Here is a 20,220-nt window from a genome sequence, read left to right on the forward strand (position 1 = left end):
CATAATTAGTTACATTTTTATAAGTGAATAATTATTATGTGTATTTAGAACCCTTGTATACTTCTATACCAACAGCTATTGGGCCAAGAACCAAGGCCACTTTTGTTTCCTGAAGCCAATATAGCAGCTACCTCTGCCCCGTTAATGGATCCTATTATTACAAAGAATGCATTTAGGAATGTGATGCCTAAATAAAGAGGTTTTATTCTTATCTTAATTACTAGGAGTGTAATATAAACCTTTTTGAAAGAGGATTGGGCTGTATCCAACTAACTTGTTCCATCAGCACAAGGAATTTTGCTTTTGCAACAGATCTCCCTCCCTCCCCACTTTCCTCTCCCCATGTGCCCTCTAAATATGTTCTGGGTTTTTCTCCAATTCTCCAGAGTGGATTTGAGCAGGGTATGGGATGATTAGAGAGGGTAATTTTTGTTGCATAAGGGAAAATCCTAGTACCGATAGAATAAGTTTGTTAGATACTGCCCATTGTCTCCAAACCAGATTTTCACAACTGAAATAAGTTATTCCACCTAATATAAATAGAATTAAGAATGGCACCAGAGCTCATGAATAGCATAGGTGTCAGGTTAGGGCATTTTAAAAGAATAGCCCCGATGCAAAGGGTTTGGTGGATGGCACCTTGTTATTATTTTAGAGGAACATTTCACAGGAATGTGAGAGTCTTCCAAATTAATAAATTTTACATGTTTTAGCTAGAGAGTTGGTCTAACTGCTGTCAAAAGATGCTCCAGCAAAGCAGATCTGGAAGGCTGGGGACATTGTATACAGCATGGCTATGGTCAAAGAAGGCAAATTAATCACATGGCTGTTAGAGATAACTTCCAGTAGCAACTAAACATACTTATTTCATGCAATCATCTTTTCAAAACCTCTATTTTCACATATCACTGTATATGAATGCTTTGCTGGTCCTGCTAAAATCCTTTGGACTTGGTTTTTTCTTTTTTCTTTCTGTTTTCAAAATGCAGCTATTCCCCGCCCCCTCTGCCCCATTTTAGGGATATTTGATATTTGCACTTGAGTTTGTGGAGGCTACAAGATAAAATGTATTAATTGAAGTGCAGGTTTATAACAGTGCCTATTGCTGTCTGCCTGTTCGCCAACCGTTGAGATCAGGGAGCCTTTAAGGACCGCTTCATCTCCTTGAATCTAGGAATCTTGCCTCTCTATACTGTGACTTTTTCAGTACGTAATGTTTAAAATCCTGCCGGTGGCCTTTTATAACAAGCAATTCTTTCATTTACTTTTTTGTTATCAGTTTTCAGTTTAGCCATTGTAACATTTCACTGTTTTTTTAAAAAAAATATGCTTTCCCCCTCTCTCATTTGTTTTCTCCATTAACATTTCCATTGCTTATTTCTTGTGCCAGTGTACTGTGTCACCTCACCTAAGGAAGACAATAGGTATAGGGAGCCACCGCCCACCCCGCCAGGATATATGGGGATTTCCTTAGCGGACTTAAAGGAAGGATCACCTCACCACCCACACCTAAAACCTCCAGACTATAGTGTGGCGGTGCAGAGGTCAAAGATGCTGCATAGCAAGCTCTCTAGGCTCTCCTCCACTCCTCTGAGTAGCGAACCAGTGGCTTGTTTTCCAAAGAAGATGCCTCAGTTGCATGGCCGACAGCCGTCCCATCCTAAGCTAGCAGATATGACTGACGCAAATAGTGAAGAGGATGGTATGTTGAAGATCTAATTTGACAGCTATTTAGTAAATTGGTGTGTAATTTGTAAGTGTGGCCAATGCACGAATTGTCTGACCTCACAAAGATCACCTTGAGTGTGCTTCAGTGGTTTCCCCCCTCTGCTTCTAAATCAATTGCACACGCTTTACAAGTGCGTACTGTGAAATGAATATAATCCTTTAAAAAATCCAGCACATTAATCACTGTGTTCACGATTAACCAGCATGTGTCCAGCAAATGCAAGTATAAAGCCCAGGTGCACAGAGTGGTCCACAATTCTTGTCCCTGAAAGGCTCTCCCAAAGAGGCTATAATATGATGTTTCAGAATGAAATAAACCAAACTAGGTCTATGAAACTGCTAGTGCATACAAGCAACTTCTGTCTTGGTTAGGGTGGAAACAGATGGTCCCCTGCCACATGGTGGCCATCTGTAAGCTCCTGCCATGTAGTAAGCTGGGCATTTCCTCCTGTACAGCTCTGTGGGGGTATAAGGCTCAGTGTCCCACGTATCCAGAATCAAGATATTACTGGCTGCCCAAGCAGCTGGAGCTGCAATGAAGTGCAGTTTAAAGTCGTGGCTGCCCATTAAATGGCCATTAGTTTCCACCCTTGCGTTTTTGAAGGGAATGCTATCAGACTGAAAACAGCTGAGACTTTAAATTGTAGTTTCAATTATTTACAAGCAAGAGTTGCAAACCTCACGAAATTGCTTAGTGGGCACAATCGAGCCCAGAGGGACCCACTAATTGGACCACGCTGGTACTTTGCACTTGACCCCTTTCCCAACCTTTTTACACCTCAACAATCATCTCCTAAAGGGCTTAATTCCCCAAATCACGAAGATTTAAAAGGGGTCTAAAGTGGAGGTTTTGCTTGCTTCCCCTTTCTCCCCACTTTACCTAATGAAAACAGGCAACTTTGATTTTGCAATTTATTCCATTTGTTGTGTACTTTTTGTTGTCCACCACTCTTGGTTGTTTGGCACAATCCCGCCCCCCCCTGATTTTTAATTGAATGCACGAATTGAAATTCCTCTTTGAGTGTGCTTTTACAAAATTACAAATTTGGCACAAATTTGGCCTGAAATGCTCCCTTGAGTTGAAAAACCTGTTAATTGTGCTATGCACACAATGTTGTGTTTCAGAAGAAGGGGAATGTTGGTGGGTGAAAGGAAGGAAATGTATTTGTATATACATAACAGTGTGGGATCATGTTCCTAATCTCTCAGATACTAAAGCGCTCTAAAAATAGCACATTAGGATGCATTCCCCGGCTTCAAATTAAAAACAATCCACTATTTTACTTTTGTATTATAATTTTATCCTGCCCGTATAGTTCTTTCCCCATCCAGGTGAGACAGATGAGGCTCAGAGTGAGTGTGCCTCAGTGACTGATGGGAAATTTGGATCCAGTCACCACTGCGCCATGCTGTGCCTCATTAAATGAGTCCCAGTCGACTGACTCCTTCCAAACTATGGCCGAGATCAAAATACCTATGTTAGGTGTACCCATGACTTGGGCATATGCAATGGGATTTTTAACTTTATGTTGAAACTCCCCATATTGGTCATTGTTTCCCCCATATGAAGGGTCCAGTCTCCAGACGTCTTTTGAATTTGTATTTTGATTGAAAGCATCCAAGCACACATTTTGTTGCTTGAGCACACACAGAAAGAAGAGTATATAGCAAAGGAAGAAGGCTGATAAGCAGTGATGTTTCCGTACGTCTAGCATTACGCAGCTTCCTAAATCCTTTTAGAAAAAGGAAAAGAAATCACTGCATGATAGAAAGGACATGTAATATTTTGCTTAAGCTGACAGCATGTTTCTTTTCATTTTTGTTCACATGATCCAAAAGCATTAAGGATGGCTGCAAGGGAGGATTTTGAATGCTTTTGAAAATGCATGTCACTCATTTGATTTGAGTCAGGGGAACCCGGTGGGGAGCAGCTTTCACATTCAGAGTGGGTGTGGTCGGTGTATTGACTAAATGTGTAGTATGTTTATGGAACAGATGGTTTACTGTGTTTTTCTTGCTTCACAGAAGACGAACAAGTATCAGCAGTCTAGCCTTTGCGCTTCCTGTGAAAATTGCCCTGAGTCACAGTAACATTGGAAGAAGGAATTGTACAATATTGTTAGCTGTAGCTGACAGCTTGCTGCTATTGACTTCAAATGTTGCATTTGCTTGTCTTCTGAATAATATGATGGACCTAATCTGGATCCTAATTTTGAACTTCCTTGCTTCACTGCAATCAGCTTCACAGCCTAAGAAAACTATTTATATCTTGAGACATACAGACAACAATTTCTAAGGAATACTGACCCTGAATTGCAGAAAGCAGAATCCAGAAGGACCTCCCTTTTAACAAAGTGGGGCCAACTTGGAAACATTCTTCTGCAGGAAATCTGTAGACGCTTTTGGTAGCCTTTGCTCAGATATTTTCTTTGTGACCATTACAGCTCTCAATTGAAGAATGTTATTTTACGTGCTTACGGAACTGCAACACTTCAGCGAAACCAAGGATACATCTGCAGCAATCTGAAGAGTAATTTATTAATTTGGAGTTTATAATAAGGCTTTGGTTTGTTTGTTTATATGTGTATTAGAATGCTCTGGTTGGCTAATGTGAATGCTTTTTACAAAGAAAATAAGGTAACAAATTATCTTGGTGTTAATGACATGTTTTATGCTAGCAAAACTCCGTGGATTTCTGAGGAACTGGATGTCATGAGTGCAGCTAGAGGTTTACACACATTGCCACATAAACCTCTCTTGTAAAATGCCAAGCCCTGATGTGTGTATTGAGTGTGCTTCAATGTGCATAGAGTAGTGGAACACTGCCATCTGTTGGTCCTGTATTTTAAAACCGCTGAAGTACATGTGACCGCCGTCCTTTCAACTATCAAATGAACAAGGAAGTACCTGCAGTTCTTTTCTTTCCCGCATTCCATTTCTTGCCCTTCCATCGAATTGAACCATGCTGTGTGTGTTACGTTGTATTTGCAGTGCACTCTCCTGTGAACCCGTCCAGTGCAAGTCCCATTGCAACAAATGGAAGAAGCACAAGGAGATGGCTGCCAGGTCCTGAACTTTTGAGCTGCATCCAGTTTGCACCGGAGAAGTGCCCGTCAAGTGATGCTCAGCTTGAGGTGTACAAAACTTGTAAGGAGAACCTTGGAAATGGGAACGGAACGTTAGGGTTTTGTTCTTCTCTTTAAAAACAACAACAACAACACCACAAAGCTATATATGCACAATGCTGTGCTTGATTCTCAGGCCTCAGATTTACCTGGAAGCATTTTTTTCCTCCAGTTCCAGAGTTGAAAACTGGATGCAGTTACTTGCTCTGCAGCTGCTGTGACACACTCTCCACCAGACTGAACTCATATGATCCTGGCTGAGCCTTCGTATCTGGAAATGACTTGTAAGGCTAAACCCCACTGAGGCTTGCCTCCGGTTAAGCTCTGCACTCGAACTGTCAGCTTCCTTGCAACCACAATGTCTTAGAGAAAAACACAAAAGGGGAAAGGTGTTTAGAATTTCAGTCTTTGGGAACATAAACCCATCACAAAATGTGTGGCCATCAATAACTTTGAATATTTGCACTGCAGACTACTGTATGCTTATCTTTCTGTCTTTGTGGCCAGGACTAAATTCAGTGTGTTTAAACGTCCAGATTATTCCATTTTCTACATCCTCACCCCCCAAAACCATTTTGAATACTTGAGGTATAGGGTCTTTACAAATGAGATAACCCATTCTTAGAGCGAACCTGTAAAGTGTAGCCTGTAATTTATTACCATCCATGGGAGTCCACAAATACTCCCCACTCATCTCCAATGCTGAGCACATTTGTGGTTAGTTTAGAATGAGAAACAGCTGGGGGACTTGTGCCTTCAGTTGCTCTGGGATATGGAGGCACTTGGAAGCAGACAGACTCTCTAACTCTCTCTTTAAGTGTCTCAAAAACCCACTGTGACTGCAGGATCAAGCCCTTCCCCTTGTCCAAGGCTTCGGTATGGGCTGCAAAGATGCTCAGTGACTTTGAAGCACTTCTGAAACCCAGCGCAACTGCAGGGACATCACCCCACCCTTTTACGGACCTTGAAAGTAGTTCTATTGTTGTGCTTTGGAGGTGCTCTGATGACCAGCATATCATTGGAGGCGAGTCTTCACCCTTGCCCCCAAGTTAGGGGAGGGGCAGGGTTGTTTGTGACCAAATCTTTGGAATTGTTATCAAGGCACCATCACCCAAAACTTGAAGACATCTGGCCGTAGTAAATATAGTCTGCATGTATGTGTGTACGTATATATATATAGAGGGAGATATCTATCTATGTAAGTACATGCATATGTAGAAAACACACACACACACACACACACACACACACACACACACACATACATACACAAACATACATACACATACATACACAATACATACACATACATACACAAGCTAAGGAACAAAGTAAGTCACTGTTTACAGTTAGGCTCAGCTGAGGTTGAAGCTTTGCTTTACTTGGCCAACCAGAGTACATGGAGAAGAACTGGAGTTCCCTGCATTTATTTTCTTCCTCTAGCAATTACCCAGTCAAACATGATAAATGGATGTATATTTCAGGTTTACCTGCAAATCCTAGTACCATAAATGTTTACAATCTAAGCTAGAAGGAAGATGTTTGTCAATTTTAAAGGTGCCTCAGAGTAACTTATTTTTTTACTGTTCAAGTTGTACTGAGCTTTCACGTTTTCTTCTGAGTCCGAGGCAGATGCAGAATCCAAACATATGTACCAAAAAACAAAAACAAAATGTAAATCCCTAAGCCTTCTATATGCACGGTCCATATTGACTTAGGGCAGTGCTAGTGAACCGGAGGGTGTTTGGACAAACCTATGCCATTTCTGGCAGCCCGTTGATGCCTTGTAATATGGAATTGCAAACCAGAAAATAATAGGAGGAGATGGAGAGGCTCTCTGATTCATCATTTAGTTGGCTAATCACATGTTAGTACTCTAGCCTTAAGTATCTGAGAAAAGTAGCTGTGCAATCAGTCTGCGCTCTTTTCTTTGCCTCCAGGGCCTTAATGGGAGCGATCAAATTGTATGGTCCTTAATGAAATAATATCAAAACCTGACTCAAGTTGGCAGCCGTGATTTCTGAATATACGGCAATGTTGACGCAGGCGCAGACCAACCCACAGTGACATTTTCTAGCACAAACCCCACTAGGAATTCCACATTATTGCAACTTTATTTGTTGAGTGAGACTTGTTTAAGATATAGTCTTGGTGGAAAGTGTACATAGGCCGCAATCCATGAGTGCCATAGCAGAGGCAGGGAAGAAGCACCCGCTCAGCTAGATAAGGGCATTGGATCCAGATTACTCCATTCTTTAGTCCTGATAATGAACTGCAGTTTCCACCAGCCTCAGCTAGCATGGCTTGTGGTCATAGGAGTTGCATTCTACTGACCTTGGGAGGACCGCAGCTTTCCCCAAGCCTTCTTAAGTCCCCTTAGGCATGATTAACTTAGTCTGGATCCAACCCACGGTGAAGTTTTTATGGCGAGTTTCACCCTCTAGAATGAGCAAGCTGCTATTCTGTTTAAAACTTCTGGTTTCCTGTTCAGCCAGCTGACCGCAGTGAAGAACCTCAATGCCTCTAGCTCTGCATAACATGCATAAAGTGCTAAGGATGCAACTATACTTGCCATTAAAAAGTTTGCAAACCTCAAGCCTTAGCTTCAGTTTTCATCTTAAGTATCAAGTGGTGCATAAGTGCTAACATAACTGCAAACATAATAGGGAATACTGACGTTTTGGGGCCAATAATGTAGTTTCTCAGTAACCTCAAATACTGTTTCAGCTTGCAGGCACAAAACTAAAGGATTAAGGCCTTCTCGCTTAAGGGTAATCCTCCATTTGATAATCCTGATACTCCTTTCATTTACATTATTGACAAATCTCAAGGTCTGCTCACCTTGTCTGAAGATCATCGAACCAGCCATTTGATAACAATCACCCTCTTAAATTTGGTTTTTCCATATCTACAGCATCAGTAATACTCTTTTTTTATAAGTACATTGGTGTTCAAGCCACTGCACATCTTGTTAATCATGTTGTCCTATAGAGCCCATATAGTGTAAATATGCTCTGAGTAAATGAACTCTCTTGACTGCTTCCGATTTGCACAGTGTGAATTGCCTCAGTCTGTCCTTGCTCTGATCTTCATTTGTTTGTTTGCCCCCCCCCTTTTAATCAGCTGGTCACATTGATCAGGGACACTAGCCAAAATGGGTGGATACAAAGAGACAGAATCACCTTTTTTTAACCAGTTCACATGAAAACTTTCCTTAATCCTATTCTATGCTGTTTACATGACTTTAATTCTTAAATGTTTATGAGTACATTGTCGGCATGTTCTGTGCTTTTGTCCCTTGCCATATAATTTCTACGATCATGTGTTTGAAATGGCTGCCTCTTCTCTGCACATAACCTTTATTGTTAGTTTTTTTTACAATATATCGTGAGGAAACGTGTCTCAAACCAAACGGGATATGTCCTTAAAAGCAGGAAAGTTTGGAAATCTGAAACATGGAACCAGTGTCAACTTTTGCCTCCATGTGGTGACATGGGTAAGAAGGAGGGGAAAAGTCCTCCTCACGTGTAAGTAGACCAGTGAACTGTACATCATTTTAAGCTTGCCCGTTGAGTGCTATTTGATGCTGGGCTTATAATGTTGGTGAACTACATTGTGGAAATGTGCATAATATTGGGCTAGAAAAAGTGTACTAGATGTACTGATGTTTTCCAATTTTGTAATTTTGAAGGTGCCCGTGTATTTATTCGCACTCTGCTTACCCTGAAACACAGTGTCACCTAAGGTAAACTAAAACATTGTGTTCTCACCTGAAGAGTCATTCTTTCTATGCTAAAGATGAGAGGACTTTGCACAGACACTAGTAGAGGTGGTGTTTACTTAGGCTTTTGAAATCACTTCTTAGGGCCTGATCCTACTGTGATTTGAAGTAAGAGGTGAACTGCTCCTCTTTATTAGCTTCTCTGAGGAGATAAAACCAGGACAAAAAGAAACCTGGCCCATTAGGCCATTCACTTATCAGCAACAGCACAGTTATAAGTCCCATATAATCGGCATTACATTAAACGTAATTTTAAAGAGGATATTACTTTCCTATTGCCTTCAAAGCTGATCGGGAAAATAGGAGTGATCCCTTGTCGACGAAAGCTTTTTAAATGCCAACTATTTAAAAATCGAGTAGGAAACAAATTTTGGCTCTAGTTCACCTCTCTCTTTTGTCATTGTCTTGTCTTTTAATTTTTATGTATATATATACATGGAATGCAGTTTAGCTTGGTATTAATGACTTTTTGCATATGTGAGCATATGGGCAAAAACTGCACAGTTGTAATGGTATTCTGATAGCAATTGTAAAACTGCACAAGTCAGTGATTGTAAAGTATTCTGTAACAAGCAATGTTTGTCTTCTATTTTTTGATACCTCTTACACTTATGTCTTTTAGAAAGACAGTGCCTCTGTATGCTTTTTTTGTATTTTTACTGAGTGACTGTAAATATTTGTTATATTTTTGGTTAAGAGAATGTTTAAAAGTACTGTTTAATATCCAATCTACTAATGTTGTTGGAATCAATAAACGACTTACTTAATATGGATTATTGTGAATGGTTTCCTTCTGTCCTCGTATTTGCACCCACCCCAGGACTTATCCACTCTCTCAGAAAACTGTGTCCAGCCTACGTCTGATATTGATTATCAATGCTGGGATGTTTATAGAGGAAATATCTCTTTTTGTTGTTCTTGCAGGCACTAAATACAGTGGGTGGAGAACTTCCAGATGTTGCTGCACTACAGTTCCAACTTGACCATTGGCAAAACTGGCTGGGGCTGATGAGATTTGGAGTCCGTCATCATCTGGAGGGCCATGGTTCCCTATTCTTAATATGTGCAATTGCTTCCTCTAGTCCAGATGGTCTTGGGCATATTTAACTTCATTGCAAGCCATAACTTGGGTGCAAAGGTAGTGGAAAACACTACGTACAGAAGGGCTATCTTTTTCTTTCCCTAGGAGAGGTGTGCCACATGAGAAAAGCGACCCTGGATCTAGAGAAGGCTTTTCACAAGCTCCTTATTCAAAACCTTTTCGTAGTCCATTTGAGCTTGTATTCTACAGCTTTTCTTTTCTGGCATGTTTCTCAAACTGTATCATAACCCCCCCCCCCAAAAAAAATATAATGCAGCAGTAGGAGAATTATTCTGGGTAGTGCTTGGCAAGAGTTCACAGAAACAGCACTAATATATTTTCTCCTTCCACCCTGTTGGTTTGGACCAGAGCAGTGAGTTTAAACGGGCACACCTGTGTCAAATTGTGATTATAGAGAGCAACTCTGTATATCTTTACTGGCACTGAAGTCCCACTGCATTCAGTGGAGTATAGTCAGGGAAGTGTGTTAAATCACAGCCTTCTTTTAAGGGGCCTACTTTAATATTAACAAACAAATAAGGATATTTTGATCATTCAACACCATCAGCCTGAAGCAATTACTTGAACCACAAGTAGTCACTTATTTCTGCAATATTTACTTCAGGCTATTGTTGTTTGGGGTGCTTGTTGATTCGTTAACTTTTTTATTTTTATTAAAAAAACATATTTCTATCATTTCGTTTGTAACCTGAAGTCTCCAGATTTGGCATGTTGAAATGGAAGATTTCACTAGAAAACATTTATAACTGTGCATTGAGCACAGTTATAACAACAACCTTCTGTGGTTAAAACCGATAGCAAAGAGCACACAATGTGTGCCAACTTATAAAATCTAAGATACAGAATTATTTGCTGCTGTAATATTTATACGCCACCAGAGGGCAGCATGGCACGTCTTTTTCTCCACTCACTAATCAAGGCTGTAGCAAGAACGGCAGTAGCATGAACGGTCAATATGTTTTAGACAAGTACTTGTCAAAACATAACCTTATCCCTGAAGTAGCCACAAGAATACACTGCAGCCTTCTGCACCTGACAAGATTCCTAGCCTTAGCCCCTGCTTCAATAGGCAAGAATTTGGAGCATCTGTTGTACAGATGTAGCGGGTGGAGATTTTGACAGGGTTCAGGGTGTGGCGAGTGAACTTATTCCTGGCAGTGGAAGAGCTGCTTTTAGTGATCAGTGGGCAGCTGGCATTTCATTAACTTTGGTTTAAAATTACCCCCATAGCAGCTGCCATTTCTGTCTCAGATGCCCTGGATTAATGCTACATCTGAGCCTGGGGTAGGTAGAGAACTCAAGGCCCTGCAGATGTTGCTGGACTATAACTCCCATCACCACTGACCATTCTGGTTGGGGCTGATGGGAGTTGGAGTCTTAACTCTATCACCATCTAGAACAGGCACCCCCAAACTGCAGCCCTCCAGATGTTTTGGTCTACAACTCCCATGATCCCTAGCTAACAGGACCAGTGGTCAGGGATGATGGGAATTGTAGTCCAAAACATCTGGAGGGCTGAAGTTTGGGGATGCCTGATCTAGAGGGCTGCAGACTCCCCAGCCATATACTTTGGGATTCTCACAAGCAGAGCACAGAGGCTACAGCCATTCCCTGTTTGTCTCCAGCACCTGGCGTTCCAAAGCATCTTGCCGTATACCTAGGGGACGTTATTAGATAGCTGCATAAGAAGGTGCCAAGCTAGTAGCCGCTTGAGCCCGGATGTTGCGATTGAACCTTTGGGATAATGTGTCTTGCTCTCACTTACAATGCGAGTTTGTGCTGGCCGAAGAAAAATGTCCTGGAGGTGTACTTTGATGTTGAAATGTGCACTGTATCAGCCCAGGGAATGGACCATTGTCCTCATGTCCTGCTCTGGGCTTCCCAGAGGCATCTATTTGGCCGCTGTGGGAAGGAGGTTGTTAGACTTGGTAGGTTCTTGTCCTGACCCTGCAGAACTCTACTTACCAGTATGTTAATGTACTAACATCTATGTACATTTCTCTATGTCATGATTTGCTGATCCCATGTTAACTTAAGAGAGAATCTTCCACTAAGTAATTTTGTGTCTTGTAGGGCTCAAACAAAAGAGGGGTAACTTTTGACTTGTTCAGGAGTACCAAAAAGCGCACACACCCCTTTGGTTTTTGTTTTCATGTATTTATAGCTGCAGTGACGGGACATCTGCATTTGCCCAATACTGATTCAGGAAGTGTTGTCTCTCCTTCAACTGGCTTCACTTGCCCTTGTGCGGTGAAATTCTGTTAATACTAGACCCAGAGGGGAATTTGCATGGAACCAGCAGCTCAGAGGTGAAACGTTGTTGTTGTTGTTTAGTCATTTAGTCGTGTCCAACTCTTCGTGACCCTATGGACCAGAGCATGCCAGGCACTCCTGTCTTCCACTGCCTCCCGCAGTTTGGTCAGACCCATGTTGGTAGCAAGCTATGGCAAGATCTTAAAGAAATGGGAGTGCCTGGTCACCTCATCTGTCTCCTGAGAAATCTCTATGTGGGACAAGAAGCTACAGTTAGAACTGGATATGGAAGAACTGATTGGTTCAAAATTGAGAAAGGAGTATGACAAGGCTGTATATTGTCTCCCTGCTTATTTAACTTATATGCAGAATTCATCATGCGAAAGGTGAAACATTGGCATCCTCCTAATTTAGGATTGTTCTGGAACCACTTTGGGCTCCTTTCGCTGAAACTAAAGCATTAAATATTGGCTTGTATGTTGGTGCAGTGTTCCATTAGCGCAAGGTCTTCTCCCCTGTAACAGGCCTTTTCTCCCCCTCCCATCTCCTGCCCCACTCCCTAAATTGGTTCTGGCAGTTGCCCCACCCCTACAGAGCACATTCGTGGGGACTCTCATGGAGAAGAGAGAGAGGAAGTCTCATTGTGCATGTGGAAGTCCTATGCGCTAATAAGATGGTACAACTATGTTGAATCCAGCCTATTTCTTTGAACTCCTGTGTAGCTTTCAGTGGTGGACAGGCCTAATGCGAGTGCAGATCTGTGCTTTTAGTTCTTCAACAGAGCCAGATTGGGCAGCTGCTCAGAGTTTCCTAAATCATTCTCTTTCCGACCGATTCAATATGCAGATGGACTGTTGCTAAAGTAGCTGCCATTTAGTCAATAACCTCAAGCGTTGTATAACAGTTTTTCCTCTCTACAGTTCACAGGGAAGGAACAATTTAATGGCTCATTGGGATTACTTTGTCAACTAATGGCTCAGGCAGCATCTTTCATGTCCTGATTTTGGCTAATGGTGAACTAATTCGCTGAACTTCTCTTGATCTAAAAAGTCTAATCAACCAAGGCGGGGCGTAAATTCTCTTTTCATCTTGTTTGGCCTCATACTGCTTCCTCCTCCCCCCCCCTTTGAAAGCAGAGATATTGTCTTACATGAAAGTCTGTGTGTTTATATGCCCTGAATTCTCAGCCTGAGAATGAAATACATTCTCTGTGGTGGAGCAGTGGAGAAAGGGGCAATTGAGATGATCAAGGGGCTGGAGTAACTCCTCTGTGAGAAACAATTGGGGCTTTGACTTTGTTTAGAACAGGGATCAGCAAACTTTTTCAGCAGGGAGCCGGTCCACTGACTGTCAGACCTTGAGGGGGGACGGACTATACTTTGGAAAATAATAATAATAATAATAATAATAATAATAACAACAACAACAACAACAACAACAACAACAACAACAACAACGAATTCCTCTGCCCCACAAATAATCCAGAGGTGCATTTTAAATAAAAGGACACATTCTACTCATGTAAAAACACGCTGGTTCCCGGACCGTCCGTGGGCCGGATTTAGAAGGCGATCCAGCCGGATTCAGCCCCTGGGCCTTATTTTGCCTACCCATGGTTTAGAATAAAGGGGGTGATATGATGCAGGTGCATGAAACCAGACATGGTCTGGAGGAGGTTCTGTTGTACTCATATGGGCTTCTGGTTCACCCCTGTGAGAGCAGAATGCTGGACTAGACGCATATTTGGCCTGATCCAGCAGGAGGGGTTTTGAATATATATGGGCAAGGTGATTGAGCGAGTGGTTGCTGAACAACTCCAGGCACGTCTGGAAGAAGCGGACCATTTGTTCTTTGGATCCCTTCCAGTCGGGATTCAGGCCTCATCATGGGACTGAAACTGCCTTGGTCGCACTGGTGGATGATCTTCGGCGGGCTAGGGACAAAGGTGAGAACTGTTTCCTAGTTCTGCTGGATCTCTCAGCGGCTTTCAACACCATCGACCATAACATCCTTCTGGACCGTCTAGAGGGGTTGGGAGCTGGGGGCACTGTCATACAGTGGTTCCGCTCCTTCCTCCTGGGCCGTGTTCAGAAAGTGGTGGTGGGGGATGAGTGTTCGGACCCCTGGGCTCTCACTTGTGGGGTGTCTCAGGGCTCTGTCCTCTCCCCCATGCTTTTTAACATCTATATGCAGCCGCTGGGAGAGATCATCAGGGGGTTTGGGCTGGATGTTCATCAGTATGCAGATGATACCCAGCTCTACCTCCCTTTCAAATCGGAACCAGTGAAGGTGCTGAAGGTCCTATGTGAGTGCCTGGAGACGGTTGGAAGATGGATGGCGGCTAACAGATTGAGATTGAATCCTGACAAGACAGAAGTAGTGTTTGTGGGGGACAGGAGGCGGGCAGGTATGGAGGACTCCCTGGTCCTGAATGGGGTAACTGTGCCCCTGAAGGACCAGGTGCACAGCCTGGGAGTCATTTTGGACTCACAGCTGTCCATGGAGGCGCAATTCAATTCTGTGTCCAGGGCAGCTTTTTAGGTGGGTGTTGTTAAGGAGGCCATTCACATACACAGGCATTATAGCTCAGAATACCAGTTGCTGGGAGGCAAAGCACAAGGGCTTCCTGGAACCCCCTACCTGGCCTGCATAGATCTAGCATGTGATCAAGTAGGGAACTGACATTGTTATGTAGATCATATCACAATATGTAATAATGCTGTTTTTAAAATGGTTTTTAATTGATCTTGCACCTGGTGGCAGCTGTATGCTGGTACAGTGTTTGAATAGATTGCTATAGTTTTGTTTATTTGTACTTTACTGGACTTGACTAATTGATTGGCGTATATATATGGCATAAAAATATAGAAATTTCTATCAAAGGAGCTGAGCCTAGGTAAGAGGGTAAAATGGAAAAGCATGAATATTATACTGACTCAGTGCATTTGGTTTATACAAAATGTAGTTTTGAAATAGGTTGTAGGGTTTTTTATTTTTATTTTTAAATATAAAATCATTTGTATGCTTCTGTTTTAGGCATAAAACACCCAGAGTGGATCACAGCACCAAAAAAGAGTATATTTATACAGTGCTGTTTTTCTGGAGGGGGGGTGCAGGGGTACACATTTTGTGAATCTTTGTACTTTTGTCCATTTACTGTATTTTCCCCAATTTTAACTATAAAATGGTGATTTTCTTGAGTCAAAATGAGAGTACCCCTAAACCTTTTTTGAAAAAGGTGCATAAAAACATAACAACAGCAGCAGTTTAAACAATATTTTAAAAACTTGGGCCAGGTAACCCAGTTTTCAAATGTCAATATAAATTACCGCCCATCCAACCAAACCATCTGTACTAAGATGGAGAGAGAGAATAAAAATTAAGAGAAAATGGTCCAAATGAGACACGTTTTAAGGCCAGCTTAAACATTGAACCTGTTGGGGCCATATGCACCTTTGTGGGGAGGGAGTTCTGGGGGCCACCAAAGTAAAGACCCTGTCTCTCATGACTACTAACTGAATTCACCTGCTGAAATATATTTATTTATGAGACGAAAGGCTATCCAGGCAGCTTATAGTCAGTGAAAAGCAATTATAAAAAAAGATAAAACACCCTTCTAGACACATATAATGAGGTACTATCAATTGGGAAGCTATTCTGAACCAATGCTGTTGCAGTCTGTGACAGCCCTTTGGGAGTGCAGACTGAACCCACTGCTTTTGTCTATTTGGGTAGAGACACCCAATTCGAAAATACACACACATATATATATATAGCTTCCTTAAGTAGCAAAATACATGAATGGGAAAGGACTTCTGTTTATTTTGCCAGGAAAACTGATTTAAACATGTGTGCGTTGCACTGCCGCATGTGTTTTATCAGCAGGTCCATTTATATTCCACTGGAAGGTGTGCATTAATGAGCATTTTATTGAACAAAATCAAATTAACAAGGAACAATTTCATTAGAAGAGATTTCTGCTTAATGAGTTGTTTTGGTACTAGCATCTTCTTCCACTGTTGTTGTTTTTTTAAAAAAGTTTGAAGAGCCCTAGCTTATTTAACCAATGTTGCTTTGAGTGGATAATTGGGATAAAACCTATTTTAAAAGTGAAATAGTAAAAAAAAATGGCTTCAAAATGTTGGCACACTGTGCTTGAAGGTTCTCCCCTTCTTGCCTTCGTTAAAAGCTTCATATAAATGCGACAGAATGGGACGATTCACCTTCCAGAGCTATCCCCCTCATTGATGAATTCTCATTATACATATTGTCTTTTTCACAGATCTCATTATTTCCATTTTATTGCTATGCACTTGCACCTGAAGCACTGGCTTATTAAACTCAGGTTGTAGGCAACAATTATTTATGCTATTAAATCACAGCCATAACATTTTAAAGCCCTCCCATTGTTTAGATTTATCCCCCTCTTAAAAAATAAAAAAAATGTTCTCACTTTTGTAAATGGGGGAAAATGGATACTCCTACCAGATCAACCACATCCATACATTTCTCTTTCTAGTACAACCAGGAGGTGGGCATGGGGACTGCACAAAATGCTTTGCCAAATGGAACCAGAAGCAAAGGCAGTAATGTCGGGAGCAGTGGCGTGCGGTGAAATTTTTCATAGAGGAACAGTTGGGGCCAGAGGCGCCATCTTGCGAGACCAATTGTAGGGGTGGTGAGGACATATCACGATGTCCTGATTTCATGTGCATAAGCATCGTGCCTCCCTCCCTAAGCTGGGCAGAAGCTTTCTGGGCTTTTGGAAGGAGGCCTCTTTCCTAAAGCCGCGAGGGATTTGGGAAGGTGGCAGAAGGGCTCTTGGACCCATCGGAGCATCAAGCAGAAGGTTGGCCCTGGGAGAGAGGGGTCCAGTATGAGGAGAACATGGCGGAAGTTTTCTCCGGTGATGCCTGTGGAAAACTTAATGAGGTTGCAGAAGTTTCCTCTGATAGCAAGACAGAGTTCTGTAGTAACATTGGCATTTTTTGACATGGTCGTGTGTCGGCCATTTTACTTCTCTACCACCACCAGTCTCCTGAATTTACTTGTACTTTTTCACTAGAATTTGGGGGAATATTTGTCTCCGATACAAGTTCTGCCCTCAGGTGGTTTTCACCATATACCACAGGGAGTGAACAGCTCACACGCAATCCATCATGGTCGCCATGACAGAATCACACGGTCAAGCAGAACAGAAAGTCAACACACTCCATTATGCATTTCGCACGAAGCAGTCTCCCCCTCCCCTGTTATGTCCTATTTTCCTTACACCTTTGGGGAGCTCGTTCAATTTGCTGTCAGCCAGTAATTTATTTATCGCAATGCATAGCTTTAGGTTACCCCTTAGAGTGGAGAAGGGGCTAGGAAAAGAATTCAGTTACATGGGGGATGTGTGTTTTATGTAATAGATACCTGTGGGGATGTAGTTTGTTTGCTTGTTTGTCCTAAGGAGAGGACTTTTCTTCTTTGTGAAAATGGGTTTTTCATACATGAATGTGCGAGGCAAGATCTGAAGTCTTGTAACGAACTACTCTATTTTATTTTCATTTTCTCGAGATGCAGCTAACTACTCGTCCTACACTTGGTATCTGAGTTGCATTTGTGGAGCTTCAAGCGAAGGAAACTGCACCAAGAAAATAAGTTGCCTGTATCAAATTTTAAAATTGACATTTTTTAACGCATTGGTAGCTAAACCAGGTTTCGTTTCATGTTATTGATGGAGCAGATTCTTTAGTAGTGTGGTGGCTAATTTTTTTAAAAAATTTATTATTAGTATTATTAAGGGTTTTCTTATGTGCAATGTCTCTCTTAGCATTTTACAAATCAGTTTTATTTGTTGAGACATTGGTGAGGAGAGGGGAAGGAAAGTAGATGAGGGGAAGGGGTGGGGGCCGGGTGACAATGTTTCTATTTTGCTTAATAAGTGTGGGGGATTTTGTCAGCATCGCTTGTGTAAGTTCTCTGCTGTTCACTTGTGTTCCTTTGATGGTGAGAGATGTTGGGGTTGGCCTAGGATATGGTTGTTCCTTTGTGGTTGGCTAATTGTTGCCTAAAATACTTGCTCCTCAGTTGTTTTTTTATCAAAAGAAAACAATAATTTCAGTTGATTGATTGTTGCCAGATGTATGGGGGTGCCTGGGTTGGGTGGGGAGTGAGGAATCCATATAGCTATTGCCTTCACACGGGGATGGAGGATGCTGTGACTGGGGCCGCAACATAGGGACACAGGAGACTTCCTCATATTGAGCCAGTCTTGTTCATACCAGCTGGCAGCAGCTCCCCAGAGTTCCTGGTAGGGGCTCTCTCCAAGCCTCACCTAAAGATGCCAAGGGTTAGTCCTGTGATCTTCTGCATGGAAAGCAGACTTTCTACCACTGAGCTTACAGCCCTCCCTCAGGAAAATGCATGTCAGGATAAATGTTAAGGTTAGGACTTGTGACAGACTTCAGACACCATCCCTATAGAGTTGTGCACTTGTACTATGTACAATACTCCTTAATGTGGTTAGTGCAGTGCAGTGGATGAGGAAAGGTGGCTCTTAAATCCTGCTCAGCTTTGCAGCTCAATAAGTGTTATTTTGGGCCAGTCACAATGTTTCAGGCTAACAAGAGTGCCAAATATATTTAATGATGATTAAACGCTGTGGGTTAAACCACAGAGCCTAGGGCTTGCCGATCAGAAGGTCGGCGGTTCAAATCCCCGTGACGGTCCCAGCTCCTGCCATCCTAGCAGTTCGAAAGCACCTCAAAGTGCAAGTAGATAAATAGGTACCGCTCCAGTGGGAAGGTAAACGGCATTTCTGTGTGCTGCTCTGGTTTGCCAGAAGCGGCTTTGTCATATCTGGTCACATGATCTGGAAGCTGCACGCCAGCTCCCTCGGCCAATAACGCGAGATGAGTGCCGCAACCCCAGAGTCGGTCACGACTGGACCTAATGGTCAGGGGTCCCTTTACCTTTACCTAAAACAAAACAAAACAAAACAAATTTATGGCATCTTAGGATCAGATGCATGGAATGTTTTCCACAAACACATGGACATTAAAATCTACTCATTCATATAAAGGGTGATGTACCGTAGTCTCATCTCCCTTCTCTTCTAAAAATCTAATGCTCTGATCAGCTGAAGTCCCAAAAGCTTGACAACAGTGTATAATTATTCACTGAAACTTGAGAAGAACTGGAGGGTTACCAAACCAGCTGGATTTGCAGGTGGCTGGAGTCCTGTCGTACAGTTTTGCAAGCAAATTACTCGCAAGGCAGCCTCCCGCATTGCCCTCTGCTGGTACATCTTCTATGCTACAAAAAGGCAGAGTGCACAGATGCATCACAAATCCACCTGTCCATCTCTCCTAGCATTAAAGGTTACAGTACACCTTTGACATGGATGGAGGGCACATTTAGTGATGTGTGCGGCCTCTATGGCACAATTGGCACATGTCAAGTAGCTAGCACAGACAGCAAGGCCCTTGAGCTGGCACACATTGCTCACTTGTGAACGAAGAATCAGACACTTAGGCTGGGCTCCCACTAGACCAGACGAGGCTACAAATGAGTGTGTGTGTGGTACATACATAGTCACTGAGCGGCCACTAGGGTGTATGTGGCTATGCATCAACTCATCTAGTATTAAAAGTCTAATGTTTATTAAACAATTGAGAGCAGAGAGAAAGGGTGTCATACTCTCGGTCTCTGTGCTGCATGCATAGCTTTACCACTGGAGCATAGGATGACCAATTTAGAGTCTTTTATTTAAAGGAGTTCTCAGGAGACGCTTGTTCTGTCCAAATATAAAGAATGGTAAGAAGGAGGAACAAAGGCTTCAAAGTTGTCTTTCAATATTTATTCAATTAACGCACACAAACTCGCAAACTTCCAGTTTAATACATTATATTAAGGGCTTTTTGTGTCCACTCAAGCTCCAAAATGCTGGGAAATTGAAGCTGTTAAGGGCCATGCCATGTCCTTAATAGATGCATCATTCAGACATATAGTAGGGGCAGCTTGTCATTTGAGTGCTTGCCCAGGAGTATTTGCTGCTTGCCTCCAAAGAGCGCCAAACTGCAAGGTTGTTCATCTGTTTAGGGCTGTGCATGGTTCCACTGATCTGGTTCAGGGGCCATTTCCATACAGGTGAGAGTCTCTACCTGCATCTCCTCCCCACAACTACAACTGATAAAACATATGATTTCCCGACCGTTTCCCTTTCAGCAGCTCCAGATTGCTCCAGG

General features: G+C 42.3%; 1 protein-coding gene across 7 annotated transcripts in view; it reads left to right on the top strand.

Annotated features, from left to right (window-relative positions):
• The window catches only part of RAPGEF6 (Rap guanine nucleotide exchange factor 6), a 125,207-nt gene extending 119,082 nt beyond the window's left edge, over positions 1 to 6,125 (top strand). For 4 of the 7 annotated variants that reach the window (XM_035105425.3, XM_035105427.3, XM_035105426.3 and 1 more), the window contains 2 exons: positions 1,391 to 1,702; positions 3,754 to 6,125. In XM_035105425.3, coding sequence (XP_034961316.1) covers positions 1,391 to 1,702; positions 3,754 to 3,779 — 338 coding nt within the window. In that variant the 3' untranslated portion in view covers positions 3,780 to 6,125. The remainder of the gene's footprint in view (positions 1 to 1,390; positions 1,703 to 3,753) is intronic. The other 3 variants (XM_035105429.3, XM_088661898.1, XM_088661899.1) reach the window with 1 other exon arrangement.
• The last annotated feature ends 14,095 nt before the right edge of the window (positions 6,126 to 20,220 follow it).

This window comes from Zootoca vivipara, chromosome 2 (genome assembly GCF_965207765.1).
Source record: "Zootoca vivipara chromosome 2, rZooViv2.hap1.1, whole genome shotgun sequence".
Taxonomy (NCBI): domain Eukaryota; kingdom Metazoa; phylum Chordata; class Lepidosauria; order Squamata; family Lacertidae; genus Zootoca; species Zootoca vivipara.